We start from the raw sequence: 20,652 nt of genomic DNA, 5'->3' as shown, positions 1-20,652 counted from the left end.
TGAGAAACCCTCCTTATGTGACCACCATTAGCTTGCTTTATAATACAAACCAAATTCTCAAATGCAACCTCTATTAAATTCCAGTGTGGGAATGCCTTTTATGATTACTTTTATTTCTTTCCCCTCCAGGTTCTGAAAGCTCTGAAATGTGCCTTACAACCCACCATTAAGGAAATTTCCTTAAACTGGACCCTTCCTCCCGATGTGGAGCAGAATTTGGTGTCTCAGACCCCCTCTGTCATCTTCCAGGGTCAGAGGTCCATAGTCTATGTCCAGTTCAAGGGAAAGGTAACTATGTATGTTGCGTTTCTTTCACAAGATTTCAAATTCAATTAAAAAATGGATAAGAATTGGATCTAAACCCAGTTCATAAAATCCTATGGGCTACAAAATGTTGACCTTTGGAAACTTTTTTTTTTTTTTTTTTTTATCTTTGAGTATGTAGCACCCTTCTAGCTAGGTGCTAGTGTACATAGTAATTAGTGTTGAATCTGGGTCAGGGCTGGAGAATCCTCCAGAAATGGTGGGTGGAGTTTAGGAGGAGGTGCTTGGAGTATTGATGAGGGTCCTAGCAAAGTGAGCTGGCAGGGGGCAGGTACCTCCGTAAATACTCATGGGCCATGCCAGTAGGAACAGTTGTGTGGGAGGTGGCATTCTGAGGAGGCTGTTGGTGGCCCTTGAGTGCACCCTAGTCTGGAAGGGGGGTTGACCTTGGGCCTGGGGCTCAGGTGCTGGAGGGACCCACCACAACACATGAAGGAATTTTTTCCTGAATGCATGGGAGCAAGTGTGAGGACAGCAGAAGCAGGTTGGCACGTCCAAGAGAGCCTGAGGTGTCAGCTGGGTGGGCTGAGTGAGCAGTCTAGGGGGACTGTGGTAGTAGCCAGAAGGGCTAGTGAGGGGCTGCTTCAGGATCGCAGTACCTAAAGAGGTGGTGCTGCCGGCACCAGCCACAGGGATGGAAACTGGATGCTGACATTTGTTACACGTTTAAAGTGGCCTCTGGTTCCTACCTGTAACAGGCTGTGGCTCTAAGATCTGACTGGGTACTGTCGGAGGCGTCTTGTGTGCCAGTGGAGTTCTGTAAGCAAGTGTGCTGGAGGTGGAGAGTGTATATAAATTGTATATAGGAAAGTTGTCCCTGAAGCTGGCTGACGTCAAGTGGAAGTCATCCTGGATCTCTACTACTTGGCTGATGGCAAACAGATATGCCTAAAATCACAATCGAGTATTACCTTTTTTAATACCTGTTGAAATTGCTGCAATCAGATTGGTGTTGCGCCTCTCTTCTAGAAAGGAAAGTTGGCATACCATTATAATCCTACTCCTCATCCAAGTTTTATCCCCTCATTAAAGCCCAAACAAAATGCTGAACTGGTTTCTCAGAGTGTGTGGAAACTTGGTGTGCAGGGTGGGGGGGGTCCCATTTCACCTGCTGCTCCTACGTGGGATGCACTACAAGTATATTGTTTTTTTTTTAACCAAGTCAAAGTTTATTGAGCATTCAAAAAAAAAGGAGTAGACATAAGGATACACAGTCGAAAACAGGTGCAACAGGCACCAAACATCAGGGAGGAGCACATAGTCCATGTCTGACATAATAAAAGAGAAGACATAGTGTACAAGGTGCAATATCCATAAGCAGTATACAAGTGAACCCCACTAGCCCCCCGGAAGGATGCCCTGGGGGGTGACAATACACCCCCTTCCCACATCCCCGCCATCCCATCACACACAGCTGAGGGAACTCTCTAGCCACCTATCCCAGATCTTGTGGAATTTCTGTGGGCACCCACGATTAGAATAGATGAGTTTTTTATATGGTATAGTTCGGTTGATGGCACTCTTCCACTGCTGAATCGTTGGGGATTGGGGTCGAAGCCATAGTTGAGCTATTTGCATCCTAGCAGTGAAGAGAACCTCTTGAAGAAATATCCTAAGATATTTGCTCTCTTCGCGGGTAGGGAGAAGGCCAAGAATACATTGGCGAGGGCATAGAGTGAGGGGGGAGCCCATGTGATCGTGCAGAAATTGAATTATTTGTGCCCAGTACCGCTGTATGGGGGGGCAGGTCCAGATAAGATGATAGTAAGTGCTAGCCGCGTCGCCACATCTAGGGCACACAGGGTCAAAATCGGGTTTATATTTTGCTAGTCGGGTGGGGGTGACATAAGAACGGTGTAGTATGTAAAGGTGAGTGAGTCTGTCCGACAGCTTGGGAGAGACCTCGACGGACACCGCCAGGGCCTCCCCCCATTGCTCGTCATCCACCTGCCCAACGTCAGCCTCCCATCTTGGCTTGAGGTTATAAGCATAAGCTGTGGCCGCAGGGGTAAGGAGATGTGAATATATGGCAGAGATAAGTTTACGGGAGTCATCACCAAGAATCAGTTGCACCAGGGGCGAACGCGGCAGGGGCGGGGGCGCATTCCCAAACTGGGCCTGCAAGGCATGGCGAACCTGTAAATAACGAAAAAACGCGTGGTTGGGGAGGCCGAATTCCTCCTTAAGCATCTGGAATGACTTGACACCGTGAGGCTCGTAGACCTGGGACAAATAGACGACCCCCCTGCATATCCACACCTTATAGTCCGGTATCCCCAGCAGTTCAGGCAGATCCAGGTTGTCCCAAAGGGGCGTGTGCGCATGCAGGGGGGTGGCGCCAGCCCTGAGCTGCGCCTCCCGCCAAACACGGGCATGGTGACCAAGCATGGTACGTCCAGTCCCCAGTCCGGAGAGACCCCGGTGTTTACAAAAGATAATTTGGTAGGGGTGCGCTATTACATCCGTCACCGAGGTGCACACCAGGTGGGAATATCTCAGTTTGTCGTGGGAATTGAGGTAGTACAGGTGAGAAAGCTGGGAGGCCAGATAGTACAACTCCAGATCCGGCAACGCAGCTCCCCCAAGGTGGACAGGGCATTTGAGGGTCCGCCAGGCCAACTTGTGCCTGGAGGAGCCCCAAATGAAGGAGTTGAGAATGGACTCCATGTCGCGGAATAAGTGACGTGGTAGATAAAGCGGGGCGTGCCAGAATAAATAAAGCAACTTGGGCAGGAGGATCATTTTTACAAGACCCAGTCGGCCCATGACCCCGATAGGGAGTCTGGACCAGACCTGGGTCCTGCGCTTCAGAAATGAGAACATGGGTTCCACATTAAGGCTAGCATAGTCCGCGGGGGAGCGGGAGCAGTGAACGCCAAGGTACTTAATCTGAGCCGTACACTCGAGGGGTAGCAGGGACTGTTCTCTCGTGGGAACGGAAACGTCAATGGGGAGAATTTGGGACTTAGACCAATTGATGCGAAGGCCCGAGTAAAAACCGAAGCGACGAATCACATCCAGCACCGCCGTCAGAGAGGGGCCTGCGTCTTCTAAGTACAGCAGCATGTCATCCGCATAAAGGCTGATAACCTCTGTGAGCTGCCCCATGCGGAGGCCGCGGATGCCCGGGTGCGCTCTGATGGCAATAGCCAGGGGCTCCACTGCCAGTGCGTAAAGCAGTGGCGAGATGGGACACCCCTGTCGCGTGCCCCTGGAAAGGGAGAAGGGGCTGGAAATCTGTCCGTTCACCAAAATACGGGCAGAGGGGTCCTGATATAGAAGTTGTATCCAGCGCACAAACCTGGGGCCGAACCCAAACCTATGCAGGCATTCCCACAAATACGCCCACTCCACCGAATCAAATGCCTTTGCGGCATCCAGACTAACCACCACTCTGGACCCGGTGTTGTCGTGGCAGGCCTGCAAGTTCATAAACATTCTGCGTAGGTTAAAAGCCGTGTTCTTACCGGGCATAAAGCCAGTTTGATCAGTGTGTATAAGACAGAGGATAACCTTGTTGAGTCTAAGGGCGAGGATTTTGGCCAGTATTTTAATGTCTAGTTGTAGGAGCGATATAGGGCGGTACGACTCGGGGTGGAGGGGGTCTTTACCCGGCTTGGGGATCAGCACCAGCAGGGCCTCACTCATGGTGCGGGGGAGCACACCTGTTTCAAATATGTGAGCGTAAAGTTGGCGAAGCCTGGGGAGTAAAGCCTCCTGGAACTGGGTGTAAAATTCCCGGGGGAGGCCATCCGAGCCCGGTGCTTTGGACGGTGGCAAACAAGCTATAGCCTCCGCTATGCATTCCTCAGTTATGGGGGCCTCAAGGAGCTCCACCTGAGAGTCCGAGAGGACCGGGAAGTGCACTGTCTGCAGCAGGGCCCGCAGTCCGTCCAAGGAGCCAGTAGCCTCAGAGGTGTAGAGGTCAGCGTAAAACCGCCGAAATTCGTGAGCCACCTCCAGTGGATCGGACAGCGTGACCCCACCCGCATCCAGAAGTTGAACCACAACCGGGGGGCTATGATCCAAGTGAGCCATGTAGGCCAGCAACCTCCCAGCCCGCTCGCCATGTTCATAGACCTTATGCTTACTGTAAAATACCTTTTTGCCCGCCCTATCAAGGTGCAAGTGGTCGGTGAGCCTAGATTGCATTCTCAGTTTGGCGGAGTTGGAGGGTGTGGGGTGTGACAAAAACTCGCTCTCCGCCTCCCCAAGCGCCCTCTCCGCCTGCTGTATAGCTAGTCTCGAAGAGTCTCTGTAGCGCTTGATGCGAGTGGACAGAAGCATGCGGGCATGTAACTTAAAAGCTTCCCACACCAAACCAAACGGGGCAGTGCCCATATTAGCCCTAAAGTAATGCTCCCACTCGCACTGGACGTCCTCTAGATCGGGGAGGACTGTTAGCCAAAATGGGTGCAGCCTCCACACTCGGGGCACCGGTTTGGAGGGCAGGTCGAGGCTGGCCCAGTAGGGCGAGTGATCAGATAGTACCCTGGTCCCAAACCCCACATCCCGCAAATAAGGGAGTAGAGTGGGGGAGAACAGGATCAGATCAATGCGGGACATGGCATTATGTGCTGGCGTAAAGCAGGAGTACTCCCTCCGAGCAGGATGCCTATATCTCCAGGTGTCCGTCAGAGCAAATTCCGCAAGAAACTTGCCGAATCTGGTCTGCGTGGGGGAGGGAGAGGACCCCAGGGAACAGGAGAGCCTATCTAGCGCGGGGGAGACCACTGAGTTAAAATCCCCCAACCACACAGTTGGGAGTGTGGGGTGCTGAAGCATAAAATCAATCCCCTCCTGCAGGGCCTCAAATTGGAAGGGGGGGGGGGTATATAAAAGGCAAGTAATAAGAATTCCAAGCCTCCAACCGTAACGTGCAAGAATAGATACCGTCCCCGTCTATCCGATTTCAGGCTATGGAGGTGAAATTGGGTAGTCTTAGCCACCAGCACAGCCACTCCGCTAGAGTTATTAGTGTGAGGGGCATGGTACATCCACCCAACCCACGGCTTTTTAAGGGACAACTGCAGCTGGCCCGTAACGTGGGTCTCGACCAATACTATGATATCAGCGTGCATTTGCTTGAGGTGAGAGAGCACCGCCACCCTTTTAGATCTATCCCTCAGGCCGCGGACATTCCAGGTTACCAGTTTAAGGGGACCCATCACAGGCAACTATTGCATCATAAAACAATAAAAGCAGAAGTGGAGAGCTTGGGCCCATAATCCCCTGCCGCAGGGCCCACACAGAAGTCAGCCTGCACAGGGCTGCCAGCCAAACCACCCGCCACAGGCCCGCCCCACTCCCATACACAGCGATCTTATCCACACCAGAGGAAGGAGCAGAGGGCAGTACAGGTAAAGCTGGGTACACATGATCAGGTAGTGTAGCATTTGTCAGACACAGCATATTAAGCATACAAATAAAAGGAAAAGAAAAGGGGGGGGGGGGGGGGGGGGGGAAACACAAAACTGAAACATCCAGCCGAAACTAAGGCTGGGAAGGTGCAGTAGAACAGTGCCTACACTGGACCGGCAGGGCATGGAAAGTACACAGCAGCACAAAAAACACATGTGAGCTGAGGCCGGCCAGGGAAACAGTGCTTGGGATGACAGGGAGGAGTGCCCCTGGCCACAAAAAACAAAAGGAAGAGCATCCAGGATCAAGCAAGACATGCGGTCAGGCACACTCCCCGTCAGGTACGGGGACAAACAAAAGTTAGTCTCGTTGTGCAGTTGGGTAGGTAGTCGCAGCATAAAGAGTTCTCGGCCGAGAACAGTGTTCAGCTATCCGGCTGCATAAGCATCTGTGGAGCAGGGGGATCCAAACAACATAACACACAGATGATTCCCGGCAGGACAGGGCATAGGGGGAGCATCAAGGAGCTCACATGTGTGCACGTGAAACCCTTCAGTCAACATAACATAGTAGAGCATCGGGAAACAAAAAGAGGGGGTTTACTCACGGCACGGGGCATGTCAAATTCGCGCCCGGCACGGGCAGTAGCTGGGATGCAGGAGAACAGCCCGGCAGGCGATAGGGTTAAGCAGGAGCATCATCTGGGCGCTGTTCCAACCATGTCAGCACAGCTGCGGGGTCCTCAAAGAAGTGGGTCTTGCCGTCGCGTATAACTCGGAGCCGAGCAGGGAATAGCATGGCGTACGCCAGGTGGCGGATGCGAAGTTGTCTCTTGGCCTCCGTGAACTGAGCCCTCTTCTTCTGGACCTCGGCGGAAAAGTCCGGAAACACCGCGATGCGCTTGTCCTCGTAGGGTATATTGCCCTTCTCCCGGGTGAGCCGCAGCACCGCATCCCGATCACGGTAGTTCAACATCTTCGCAATGAATGTGCGCGGTGGAGCACCTGGAGGCGGGGGGCGCGAGGCCAGGCGGTGAGCACGCTCAACCGCAAAGGTGGTGGAGAAGGCCTCACGTCCGAAGTTGGCAACAAGCAGGCGTTCGAGGAATGCTGGGGGATCAGAGCCCTCCGCCTTCTCGGGCAATCCCACGAAGCGGAGGTTGCAACGGCGCATACGGTTCTCGAGTTCGTCCTGTTTGCACAGGACAGCTGTTAATTGGTGTTGCAGCCGTTCGGTGGTGGTCTGAAGGGGAGTGATGTCGTCCTCCACGTGCCCCAGTCTGCGTTCCGCCTCACCGACCCTCTCCCGCAGCCTGTGGAGATCCTGGCGGATGAGAGAAATGTCCACCTTGACCTCCTCAATCCTGGAGGTAAGAGAGGTGCGGCAGAGGGTGACAGCCTCGAGTATACGGGCTGTGTCTCCAGAGGCGGGAGGCCCCTCAGCCGGACCCGGAGCGGCGCCATCTTCCACCGCGTGGTCCGGGACGTCCGCACGGAACTTCCCGAGCTTTGCAATCGCGCCCTGGGACTTCTTCGGCGGCGACATTGGCACCGGAGAGTCGCCCGATAGGTAGCAGGATACTTCGCCGGGAATTATAGCCGGTTGGGTCCGCAAGGATGGTTAAAGGATAAGAAGCAGCCGGAGCTCACACTAAGTGCGTCCTACGCCATGTAGCTGCAGGCCACGCCCCCTACAAGTATATTGTTAAAATAATCCCTTATGACCCTGCCATAAGGTTCTTGAAAAGGCACTTCCTATTATGGGGTACAACGGTCTCCCTAATTGTGCTTCTGCATTTTCCTCTGTCACAGGCTTTTCTGTTGGTCTGCAGGGGCTCATGCTGACACATTGACTATGTATGTTCTGCTGCTGTCACTATCAGGAAGCCAAACCTGAGCATTGGAGGGTAGGGATGAGCCAACGGTTCAGTCCTCGCCTCACTTGGGTTCAAACTTTACTTTGGCTATTCTGGTGTTTGAGATGGATTCCTTGAGATGTATTTTTTTGATTCTTGCAAAAAAAATGTATATGAATTTTAGTTTCCCAGGCCCCCCTGTAGAGCTGATGGGGCAGTACAACTGGCCCTGTTGTACCGGGCCCTATCGGTGGCCATGACCATATCCCTAAGAACCACTGGTGATGCCACTTAAGTGAAGGGGCAGGATAGCAGTGGCATCACTGCTCAAATATGGCCGCTGGCCTATTTGGCCATGGGTTTGCAAAAGATTTTGGTGCACACAGCAAATTATTTTATTTGCATTGTGGCCATTGAGATATAGTTTTATGCCTGGATTTCAGCTTTATGTTCAGATAATCTAGTGGCACAGAATGGCCTAGATAAAGCTCTATAAGACTTTATATAAGTAATTATAGATTTTTATTTTTATTTTTTTTATTTTTCAGCTGGAGCAGGAAGCCGGGGTCTCTCTGCAATACAATTACAAAGATGAAATCGTCACAAATGAACTGCAGTTTCCTCTTAAGACGAGCAACGTAGAGAGGTAATCCAGAGACATCAATGGAGGTGACAGAGCCAGAGTCTTCCATTAGGCACTCTACCTTAGGGGCCAACCGAAGACACGAAAGAGTGTGCAAGGCAGAAACTAGTATTGTTGGGGAGGGAAATTAAGATGGTTTGATATCCTCTAACCAATTTAAAGTGTAGGTCAAGCCAAGAATATCAATTTTGGATACAGTGGGGATGTGTTCGAACCCCTCAGTTTTTTTTGCCATCTTGGGATCCCTCAGGGAGACTTCCTCTTGTATTTCATTACTTATGGGTAGTAAGGAGGGGTGTTTGTTCCACAGTTAAGCTCTCTATACACTAGTAATATTTTGTTTTGGGGCGTTTTTTTTTTTTTTTTTTTCTCTCTTCTCCCCTATTCGTGTATAGCAGCAAGTCAGGTTGAAAAACACAAATCCACCTAGTTAAGCCAATAGAAAAAAGGAAAAGCCTCAACATATCTAATACTACACCTGCAGTGGATTCAGAGGAAGGCAAAAAAGTGTGGTCCAATTTGCTCCAGGTGGGGGGGTTGGGGGATTCCTTCCTCCTCCCCTGGCAATCTGATATTCCCTGGTGGTGTTGACCTCCTAAATACTCATATCCAGTTATATTTGGGGAATAGATCCAGCTCCTTTGTTAAAAAAAATAAAAATTAAAAATTAAAATCTGAGCTAGCCAGAACTAGTTCTATTTTAGGAGTCCATTTTATTTTCACGGCTCTTACTGTGAAGTTTTTCTATGCAGGCAAATTATATCCTTTTGCCACACAGGAAACAAATTGTCACTAGGACAGGGATGCCAATGTAGGACAGAGCGTTTTCAATCTAAACGTGTGGTCATACCCCTCTTCGCACCTCCATTGACAGATGATTGGGTGCCCCCCCCCCTGAGTAGAAGGAACCTGTTTAAGGATGGTTGAGTGGCAAGGGGTTAAGTCTTCTCCTGTGTGTCCCTTCTTGGTTCTCAGGCCGACCATCCACAGACTGGCTGCCAAAAATCTGATTTCTTTCTTGGAATCTGACTCTGAAGAGTCTGAAGAGGTGAAGAAGAAGATCTTGGAGACCAGTCTGCAGTCTGGTGTTGTCTCCTCTCTCACAGCCTATGTAGCCGTCAACAAGGACACCAAGACACGTGTGGAGGGTCCTCCTGTGCAGAGGTTCATGCCTCCAGTTGGTAAGTTTGGTAAACCAATGTGAATTATTTTTTTTATTTTTTTTTTCTGTACAATTTAAAGCTCTGCCGTATGCCCATGGTGTTCGGCTCTCACAGCACTATGAACGTACTTTGTGTTTTGCAGCCATGGCCTGTTTTATGCCTCCACCAGGAGTTTTCTACTCTGCCACAGCACGGATGTCGGCTCCTCCAATTCAAATCCTTGAGATGGCTGGTGAGTTCAACACCTACAAAATCCATATCGGTCAAATGGTGACTTAGGAGCCTTTATTTAACACCTTCAGGATTGCTGTAGAGGTCACTGAGCCAGTCACATCAGTCTCTGCTCCCCGAGGCAGCTTGCACTCAAATGTTTCCTCTACCATCTCACACTGTTGGTGGTTTTATATAGCTCTGACATATTCCATAGTGTTGTACAGAGAACACTGAGCCAGTCCTCGGTCTCTGCAGCAGAGAAACCAACGCTCAGTCACCTGTTTAGTTACTGATCACTAGTGTAGGGCCACTAAAATATATGTAGCATTCTGAGATGAGGCTCGGACCACAGGGAAACCCTCCCAAGTACTGGACTATCATTGCCCTATTGACACTCTTAACAGTGCATTGACGCCTTATAGGCTGTAAAAAAGAGCAGTGCTGATTTATTATGTTGCATGGTTTATGATGGGTGTCTCTGGATGTGGGCATTGGATTGAGGTCATGTGTACTTTTTAGATGGGTGGGTGTGTTGAGGGCCCATTGGCAAGTTTTAACCACAATGCATGCACACAACTAGCTCCCCTGTGTAGGATAGGGGGAACCGTGGCATACAAAATCACAAAGGGTAAGGTTGTGTTCCAAAATATTAGCCACGTGAACAAAGTGCTTTTTGTGTTCATAAGTCACCGACGCCCATGCAAAGGCGCTCAATAGATGTGCTCTTCTCCTTGCCTTGTGTGCACACCATACTGACCAGATGTTGACTTCTAAGCTTTTAGAAGTCCACGATTTTGTGGACCCCCCCCCCCCCCCATGTGTTTCATAATAAACGGGCAACGTGCTTTTCACTTTATTTATATTTGATGTGATTCGAGTGCTATACTTATTCTACAGTAGATTATATCTATCTTTGTACCACATTTATAAGGTACACCTTGCTTGTACCAGGTTAGACCCCATTCCATTCCCCTTCAGAACTGCCTTCATTTTTTCATGGCATAGATTCAACAAGGTGTTGGAAACCACCTTCAGATTTTGGTCCATAGTGACATGATGGCATCACGCAGTTACCGCAGGTTTGTTGGCTGCACATCCATGATGCCAATCTTCCACCACATCCCAAAGGTGCTCTATTGGATGAGGTGTGGAGACCATTGGAGGACAGGGACCTCATTGTCCAGTGGTGAGATGATTGGAGCTTTGTGACGTGGTGCGTTATCCTGCTGGAAGGAGCCATCAGAAGATGGGGACACTGTAGTCATAAAGGGATGGACATGGTCAGCAACAATACTCGGGTAAAATATAAAAAAAATTGTTGCGCTGAAAGCAAAATACATCTATATAAAACAAAAATAGCTGCTAACACAAATATTGCTGGAAACAATATACACACAAATATAAATGATATAGTGCTCTTTAGAAAATAAAAATATGTGAAATTATTTAAAAGTTCAATTAAATAATAAGCGACTTCCAATGTGATATCCTCGGATATGGTAATCTAATTCATACGCAGAAGAAGGAATAATCATAATCCATTTCATACGTAAAGGAAGAGGGGAACCATCACCAACACCCAAAATCACTGACTCTTACCGTCAGTCTGCAGATATAAACGCATGTAGTAAGTCACAAAAGAGGCGGTCTTCTATGCTGATTTCCCTTCGTCTACAGGAACGTAATCCTCTCAACGAGAGTCATCCAATGGGAAAAAAATTCTTATTCCTGATTAGTGGGCACTTCCCAGGAATTCATCTGATTGTAAATTTTCAGACCAATAATTCTCCCAATAACCATAAAAAAACATAAAAAAAGTGGTCTCATTGCGCAGATTTACTGATAGATCAATAACCTTTTATTAAATATTATTATATATATTATTTTATTAAATAAAACGTAGTTCAACTCACATTTAAGATGAGGTAAAAAAAATCAAATAACATTCAGCAACAGATGAGAAAAGAATGAAGACCACTCCCGTGCTCCTTCTAGTGTCACAAGTCCCAAATACGCCCGACGTTTCGCCACCAACGTGTGCCCTCAGGGGCATGACCGTGACAATAGAGGGAGAGCTATAAATACAGGATTAATGTAGGAATACTCAGGTAGGCCGTGGTGTATAAACTATGCTCAATTGGTACGAAGGGGCCCAAAATGTGGCAAGAAATTATCCCACCAGCCTGAACCATTGATACAAGGCAGGATGGATCCATGCTTTCATGTTCACACCAAATTCTGACCCTAACATCTGAATGTCACAGCTGAAATCCAGACTCATCAGACGGACAGCGTTTTTCCAATCTTCTTTTTTCCAATTTCGTTGATCCTGTGCGAATTGTAGCCTCAGTTTCCTGTTCTTAGCTAACAGAAATGGGGGCACTCGGTGTGGTATTCTGCTGCTGCAATCCATCTGCTTCAAAGTTTGATGTGTTGTGCACTCAGAGATGGAATTCTGCATACCTTTAACGAGTGGTTATTTGAGTTGCTGTTGCTTTTCTTTCATCTGGAACCAGTCTGCCCATTTGCCTCTGACATCAAAGAGGCATTTTCCATTTTCGGACCATTCTCTGTAAACCCGAGAGGTGTGTGTGAAATCCCAGTAGATCAGCAGCTTTTTTTTTTTAAATACTCAGACCAGCCCGTCTGACGCCAACAACCATGCCATGTTCAAAGTCACCTAAATTCCCATTCTGATGCTCTGTTTGAACTTCAGCAAGTCTTCACCACATCTAGATGCCTAAATGCATTGCTGTCATGTGAGTGGAAATTTGTGTAGGTCTGTGGCCATTGGAAGGCACCCATCTGACCCACATTTAACCCCCCCCCCCCATTTACTTTAATGGGTCCTTTAAGGCCGAAAGAGCCCTCGGACAGCTGTAGTCTGGAAAAATGTGACATGCACCCCTGAAATAGGTGCATTTGCATGCATTTTTTTTCTCTTCGCAATGTATGAAGTCCTGGGGAACAGGCTTTAACTATGTGTCTAATCTTCCTGAAGATTTTGCTGTTGGGCCAGACATCGTTTCTCTATCAAATGGAGCCCCACAAGGTAAGAGTATCCACTTGAGCTCCAGGCCTTTTCTGGCACTGTTTGTTTTTGTAAAATTCATATTTTTGCAAAAAAAAATAAAAAATTGTTGCACTGCATAAATATACCAAATACTCTGCACCATAAAATTGCTCTCACTTGTGCAACGGGAATAAATTTTACAATCCATGGGCTATGATGTAAAAATCTTTACTCGTTACCAATTTAAATTTACACAAGGTCTAGTGCTAGCATTACTGTCTGTGATCTGATGTTCATGGTGATACCTCACGCGTGGGATGATCGCACATTGCATGTGTGCGGGACTGACATATGCGTTCACATTTGCGGTTGTTGGTTTTATTTATTTTTTTGTCGTTCCCAAGGAATGTAAATATCCGTGTGACGGGTACTCCTTTATGGAGAGATCTGGGGTCTAGACCCCAAACCCCCGCCCTTTAAAAATATTCAAAACGCAAAGATCGGCGGTTTTGATTTAATTTAGTTTTTTCATTTTAAATGGCACCATTGATATCCAGGTAAACCAGAAGTGATGTCAGGTCATCGCTTCCAGGTTACCATAGCTGAGAGCCAATCAAAGTCGATCCGGGCTTTGTTTCGGCTCGCGATTTCTCCGCGTCGGCTGGTCTCTCAGTGACAGAGGAGCCCGGGGTGTTTTTTCCCAGACATCACCTCATGCTTGTAAAAGCAATCCACCAGCTACTTGGCCATTAGTTGGCTGATGGCCAGCTCTTAAAAAAAAATTGTAAAAAATTAAAATACCGGGGCAGGCATCATGCCGGTATAACAACCTTGAAGTCCAGCGATTTGTACAGGTATATCATTGGTCAGCAAGTGGGTATACAGAACACTCTTCCTGTGTTTTTTATAAAAAAAAAACTGCTTATGGGCCAGCCTGCCAGAAGAGTCCGTGTTCTGTGACTTGGTTAGGGATCCCTTGTCTAAACCTTATCGAGGGGGAGGAGGCAAGAACCATAGGTTGGGGGGGACCAAAGAACCTACAGTAATTGATGGAAAATGGGTAACGCCATGTCCAAAGACATGCAGGTAGGTTAATTGGCTTCTGTCCAAAATTGGCCCTACTGTATGAATGGGGACCTTGGATTGTGGGCTCCTTGAGGGTAGGGACCGATGTGAATGTGCAATGTACAGGGATAGGGACAATTGTAGACACTCACTCAGGTTGAACTGGATAGACTAGTGTCTGTCTTCAACCTTACTAACTATGTAATGTTCCAAGTGTGAGACCCGTCGTACTGCTTGATAGAAGCCGGCCTGAAGGTCTGCCCTGGTAGTGGGCAGTTTGCAAAATCATGTGGCACACTGACCTTGTGCCAATGACTGCTGTTGGCGTCCCAAAGTAAATTCTCTGGCGCCATTGGGTCATTACTCTTGGGAGGAAAGGGCCTTGCAAGCTTCCCCCCCCCCCAACCCCTGGCCTGACAGGCGAACCTGTCCTAATCCGAAGGCGCTGGGTCCCACAAAGATCTGTGCACTCCTTGTGGTGGGTATTGTGGTGTTCCCACCATCCTAGAGGATGCTTGTGCAGCTGCAGTCTGCTCCTGAATGAATAGGCATATGTATGAATGGGGCTTGCGCCTAATACTGTATGGAATGGGCTTTGGCAGTGCAAATATACTTTGAGATTTTAGTAGGTGGTGGGCTTTGTGTGGGCAGTCCTCAATTACAACTTGACAGCTCTTAATTTGCCTGTGCAGACATTGGCCAGGGTGGCGTAGATGATGCACCCCGTTTGGCAAGAGACCCTGCCGTCGAGCTGGTACCAGGTGGCACTCCAGAAGGTAATGCTGAGTATACAGAACACATGAGGCCAATGCTTTTTACTTGTATGGATCTATAATGTAACTGTTTTTGTAACAGTTCTGACTGACATTTACTGCATAGTCCTCTGACCTACCAAAGGTGCTGGCACATCCTTCTATGGATTCTCTGGGGTAAATTTACGAAAGGAACATACTGTGCTGTTGCTCCCGAGCTTGACAAATTAGCAAAAGCTCCACTGACTGACATCATCCAATCACTTGCAACCAATAATGCTTGATTTTGTTTTTAGTTTATTTTTTTTAGTATTTATTTATTTTTCTTGCATGTGATTGGGTATTCTTTGAAAAGTAAAGCTTCACTTATTTACTAAGCTCTGGAGCATATGCAAAGTGCAGTCTATTTGCCTTTTAGTAAAGCAACCCTATTGAAATCTGGATCGTTGTTGTTGGTTGTTTGTTTTTTTTTTTTTTGTTTTTTTTTTTGTATTTGGGATCGCCTTTGGGGGACACTTTATTTTTTTTTTTTTTTTTTTATTTCCACTTTAAAAACTTTTCAGCACTTTTTTGATGTCACAGGAAATGTAAACCTCTGACAAGTACTCTTTATGGAGGGATCTGGGGTCTATAAGATCCCTTCTCTGCACTTAAAAGCATTCAAAACGCTAAGATTGATTTTTAAATGTTCTTTGAGTTTTCAAAATGGCGAGTGCCGTGTATATCCAGGAAACCCAGAAGTGATGTTGGGTCATCGCTTCTGGGTTACCATAGCACTGCTTGTAATGGCTATTGAGTGGCCAATTGACCACTCCAATTGCTCTAACGAGAGCCAACCGCTGGCTCTAAAAAACAAAAAAAAAAAAACCAGGGCGCATCCTTTTGGTACAACCACAATCCAATGACATATGGGTTACATTGCTGGTCCAGAAATGATTAATGCAAAGCAAAATTAAATTTATATATATATATATATCTCCTGATCTGTTTACTATCTTGAAGAAACGCCAGCACTTTGGGAGAATCCACAAGCCGTCTTTTTTTATTAAATAGAACGATGCATAAAATTCAGAGGGCCAATGCGTTTAGTCTGTGTGGATTGTGTTCTAATTTAATAAAGTCTCTGTGGATTCTACTGAAGTGCTGGCGTTTCTTCAAGATTTATTTTCACTTTTGGAGAGGGAGCCCCTAATTTCCTGTCTTTGTGGGGAAAACTCTCCAACAGGACTTGGATATTGGGGGTGGAATGCAGGGTTTTTTTTTTTTTTTTTTTTTTTTTTTTCACACGTCCCGACTTGATCTAGAACCTGTAAAGTGTCTATTGTCTAGAGATACTATAAGGCTTATTGTCATATGCCCTTAATGCTTTTACCTGCTATACAAGCTTGGTGGAAAAGCACCAGGGTGATCACTGTTTTTTTTTAGATTTTTACTTTTTTATTTATTTATTTTATTTTTATTTATTTTTTTTCCCCTCACAGTACCGCCTACTCCTGTGACAGTGGAGACTCCCGCCCTGTACAGACTAATCGCTCTCCAGAAAGCAGATGGCTCCTGGGAGGCAAGCTCTGAATTTGCCACCATTCTGGGAATACCTGAGAATTTTGCAGAGAGTTGTCCTGTTTCGGTAATGTATAAATGCTGCAATAGAATGGGGGCAATAACATAAATGGGACTTGTGAGAAGATAATTTCCTCCAAATCTTCCTAATGTTTCAGGCTCTCTGGCTGACTCCTACTGCAACAGACGAAAAACGATCTCTGGACTGCCGCACTCTTCAGAAGAACACTTTCTTTTATTGGAAAATCACATCACAGCTCAACAAACACTGCAAAATTGCTGGTCAGCAAATTTTCCTTGTTTCGCTGTGTTTTTTTTTTGAGCTGTGATGTGATTTTCCAATAAAAGTGGTCTTCTGAAGAGTGCGGCAGTCCAGAGCTTGTTTTTCATCTGTTGCTAGTGGTAATAGCCAGCACCTGTGGCTTCCCAGCCGAAGAGACAGTTTACAGCCTGCATGTGTGCTCCTGGAGCGGTGAGATCCCTTCTGACTCCTACTGTAGAAGCTGTGAATTGTTGGTTTATAGACCACATACATCCCAAATGTAGAACCATTTATCCAGATTCTATGCAGCTGTTTAGTATGTTTCTGTTTTTTGCTTTGTTGGCTCTCATTTGGGGATATGCGCATGGTGGTGAAGGACCTGTGACAGTAACAAAACCACCCAGTCCGTGCTGGTTTCATGTAAAGGAACCCGTGGTTATTTTATGGCTATTTTTTTTGGTTTTAAAAATCCATAGTTGTCCTGTTGAAGTGCTAATTGGTTTTTATATGCGGTTGTAGTAGATTTTTAGATGGCTTATAGGTTGCCATCTACAGTGTTGTAAGAAAACCATCTTTCTCCTTTTGCAGAATGTAGGGGGGTCGGTGTGGGCAACTGCCTTAGCGGTGATCTGGCTTCATTCTTCCTGTCTGGACCAGAGAGATGAATGGGAGCTGCTGGAGGGAAAAGCCGTCTCCTGGGTCAAGGACAGTGCAGGTAAGATGAGCGGGATGTTGGACTCGAAGACAGTTGGCCTTCCTATTTATCCCAAAGATGTTGGTGTGATTCTGTGTAGGCCACTAGAGTTATGTCAAACCATGTTTCATACACGTGGACTTTCATGCTGAAACAGAGGCCTTCTCCAAACTTTTTAGCTCTTTGTAAAAAAAAAAAAATTCTCTAAAATTATATATTTTGGATGATGTCTAAAGTACTTTTTAAATGCTGTATCCTTAGAGCTCTGTGCCAGGGCCGGTCTTGCAGGCGTGAAGTCATTACGGCCCGGCCATTCATAAAGCCAGTCTGTAAACCCAAAGAGACCGGATGAAGACTAAAGTACTGGGGAGCTGTGACAGTTGCGCTGCAGTGCATATTGGCATGTTATGACATAAACCTGCAAGGGGTACTTTTTATTCTAGCCGTTTACTACTGCTTTAAGGCAAATGGATTACCCTTTTACATGACTTGGTGTTGCCCATTCCTAGTTGTACAAGCATGGGCACTCTGCTTTAGAGATGGCGATCTCTATATATCTCTCTACCTTACACTAGATTGCCAAAAGTATTGAGACACCTGCCCTAACTCACACATGAACATTAATGGCATCCCAGTCTTAGACCGTAGGCTTCAATATTGGGTTGGCCCACCCTTTGCAGCTGTAACAGCTTCAACTCTTCTGGGAAGGCCATCCACGAGGTTTAGGAGTGTCTATGGGAATGTCTGACCATTCTTCCAGAAGTGCATTTGTGAGGTCAGGTACTTATATTTGACGAGAAGGCCTGGCTCGTAGTCTCCACTCTAATTCATCCCAAATGTGTTCGATCTGGTTGAGATAAGGACTCAGGTCTGTGCAGGCCAGACAAGTTCTTCACCCCAAACTCTCTCATCCACACTATATTGCCAAAAGTATTGGGCCACCCCCTCCAAATCCTTTTGGTGAAGGGGGGGATTATGGTGTTGGGGTTGTTCAGGGGTTTGTCTTGGCTCCTAAATTCCAGTGAAGGGAACTCCTATTAAGGCATCATACCAAGACATTTTGGACTATTTCATGCTCCCAACATAGATGACATGGTGAGTGAGTTTGGGGTGGAGGAACTTGACTGGCTTGCATGTGTGTTTGTACCCTCCCCCCAAAATGGGGGAGGGGGAGCAAAAAAGACGAGTAATTTTCTCTAATGTTCCAGGACAGTCATGGGCTCCTCCTACCAAGACTGGAAATGCATTAACCCCCACCAGATAAAAGGGCAGTCCTCCAGGCCCCGTGTCAGTATTGGTGTTTCATCCAGATGGGGGGGGGGGGGGGGGTGTGTAACCAGTTTACTGGAACTGGTTCCCCTAGGTCTCATGAGCGTGGCTCCTGTGTCGCTTGGGGTGGTATTCCTACATCTTTAGGTCCCAGAGCAGCACATCCACCAGAGGAGTAGGCTTGTGGCTGCTGCCCCTGCTTCTCAGTGCAGGGGGAATGCCAGCACCGTGGTGTACATCTGAGCTCCAGACCGTGACCCACATGGCGGAAGTCTGCTTGTTTTCCCTGCTAAACCGCATGGCTGGAGTGTGCAGTGAAGGGGTGGGACTCATGAGTTCCAAACTGGCCTACAGGAAATGCCCAGTAGGGTCACTTCCAGGGTGTGTGACGTCATCAGTTGGCGCCGTAGCTGCTAGTTCCTGTCTCTAAAACGGCACGAACAGGGAGGCTGGTGTTTAAAAAAAGTGAAACCCGACAGAGGCTGTGGACCAGCGGGATGGACTCCTCTGCAATACCTGCACAGGCAGCATAAGCAGGCCCTAACACCAGCACCTCACAGGTAAGCCTGAAGTATGTGGTGGTTTATTTTTTATTTTTTTTCCCCCCCACCATTTCTCCTGTGCAGGGTGTTATGAAGTATGTGGCATAAAATTCATTGGCAATTTGTTCTCTTGAGGGCAAAGACTCAGGACAAGGCCCAAGCATAGCCACCAGAAAGGAAATGTGTGGTTTGTGGAAACTAACTGAGCTCATAAAGCAAAGCAGTTTGCCGCACCTGTATAGACAGCCTAGTTAAAGTGGAAGTAAACTCCCCTATCGTTTTCAGCCAAGGAAGCTGCCATCTTTGCCTCTGTTTAATCTTCAACTGCTATGGTGCTGCACATGTGATTCGTTATGACACCAGCCATTGGATGGTTTGATAGTTTGGCTGAGAGCACAGCCAATGTGCAGTTAGCATTCCCGGCATGCTTTTTTTTTTTTTTTTTTTTTTTTTTTTTTTTAAACTGTTTAAATCCACGGGTTTACTTCCACTTTAAGGATGATTCTGTAGTCTCCTGTCAAAAACAAAAAACAGAAGCCAGCATTTTCTAACAAGCTAAATGTAGACATAAGCTCATCTAAGATTCATGTTCCCTCAGAGGGTCCATCTCCTGTTAGGACTTCAGCTGGTCCTAGCGCTCCACAGCAGAGTGTGGAGAGTGAAGACTCTGAGGCTGAAGGTGGCTCTACCCATTCTTCGGAAGAATCGGGGTCAGATACAGGGCCCAAGGATAAAAAATGTGCAAGGTGCTCAAGGTATAAGTTGGCCTTTAATAAGTCTCCTACATCTTTTTGCTCCATCTATAGGAAACTTTATATAGAAGAGAAGGCACAATTGGCTAAACATGACCTTCTGTACAAAGGTTTGCATAAGAAAAAGGCTAGAGCTTTTGTCTGTGGATAGTTCCCTTCTTGATACCATCAAGCTGGAGTGGGAAAATCCAGAGAAAACCTTTATTTTCTGGTAACCTAAAAAGGTTTCAATTTGAAGAGGGCACGGCACAGCCATGGAACAAAAATCCAAAGTTAGATGCATCTCTTTCAAAAAACTCAGACCTAGCGTTTGACAATATGGGCACGTTTAGGGATCTGATGGCTAAGAGGAGATATCCTTCACTGAGCCTGGAACTCGGCCATTAGGAATCTTAAACCAGCTCTGGCCTCCACTTGTGTAGCCAGAAATTTAGAAGAATGGTTAATACAAACGCACTTGTTTAGCAGGTACCTCTAGAGAACAGATTCTGAAATCTTTTCCCTCCCCTCTTTCATGCAGTGGGGTTTTTGGTTGATTCTTCTGCAGAGTCAGTAAGAATAACAGCTAGGGCCTCTGCCTTGTGAATTTGGCCAGAAAAAACCTATAGCTTAAAACCTAGTCAGGTGACGCTGCCTCGGTTACACCTATGTGGTCTTCCCTTAACAGGTGCTTATCTTTTTGGCCCAGGCCTGCAAGAGGCGCTGGAACACATGGCCAATAGAAAAAAATGCCTTTACAGAGAATAAGAAAGCCGAATGCCTGAGTGTTTGGTTTTGGTGTGTTTTTTTTTTTTTTTTTTTTTTTTTTTTTTTTTTTTTTTGTGGCCAAAATAGGCAGCCAGGTCCTAGAGAAAGGGACAATAGGCCCAAAAAGCATTGGACAGAGCACATGGGCAGAGGGGGGGGGGGCTTCTTGTTTAACCATCCTCAACAACCCGCCAAGCCACAGTGACTCGTGTCTCCCAGTGGGAGAAAGATTGAGGGCTTTTCTCCCACAGTGGGTAGCAGTCTCCTCAAGTCCATTGATCCCTGACCTAGTGACCAATGGGTACAGGCTAGAATTTTTTATTTTTGGCAGCCACCAGAACGATTTATTGGTCGCCTTTCCTCCCCAAGGTCAAGTAAAAGTGAGGGCCCTGGGTCTCCAAATTGGACACTTGATAGATCAAAAGGTCCTGATCACG

General features: G+C 47.1%; 1 protein-coding gene across 1 annotated transcript in view; it reads left to right on the top strand.

Annotated features, from left to right (window-relative positions):
* The window catches only part of LOC143975642 (von Willebrand factor A domain-containing protein 5A-like), a 59,629-nt gene that overhangs the window by 35,107 nt on the left and 3,870 nt on the right, over positions 1-20,652 (top strand). Inside the window, exons 12-19 of the mRNA XM_077478134.1 lie at positions 130-288; positions 8,089-8,186; positions 9,159-9,364; positions 9,489-9,578; positions 12,561-12,611; positions 14,330-14,413; positions 15,871-16,016; positions 16,800-16,926. Of these exons, the coding sequence (XP_077334260.1) occupies positions 130-288; positions 8,089-8,186; positions 9,159-9,364; positions 9,489-9,578; positions 12,561-12,611; positions 14,330-14,413; positions 15,871-16,016; positions 16,800-16,926 (961 nt within the window). The remainder of the gene's footprint in view (positions 1-129; positions 289-8,088; positions 8,187-9,158; positions 9,365-9,488; positions 9,579-12,560; positions 12,612-14,329; positions 14,414-15,870; positions 16,017-16,799; positions 16,927-20,652) is intronic.

The sequence above is a fragment of the Lithobates pipiens genome, unplaced genomic scaffold (genome assembly GCF_037356315.1).
Source record: "Lithobates pipiens isolate NorthernLeopardFrog02 unplaced genomic scaffold, aLitPip1_a1.2 Scaffold_13, whole genome shotgun sequence".
Lineage (NCBI taxonomy): Eukaryota > Metazoa > Chordata > Amphibia > Anura > Ranidae > Lithobates > Lithobates pipiens.
The sequence above is the reverse complement of the archived record's forward strand: the minus strand, read 5'-3'. Positions and strand labels throughout refer to the sequence as shown.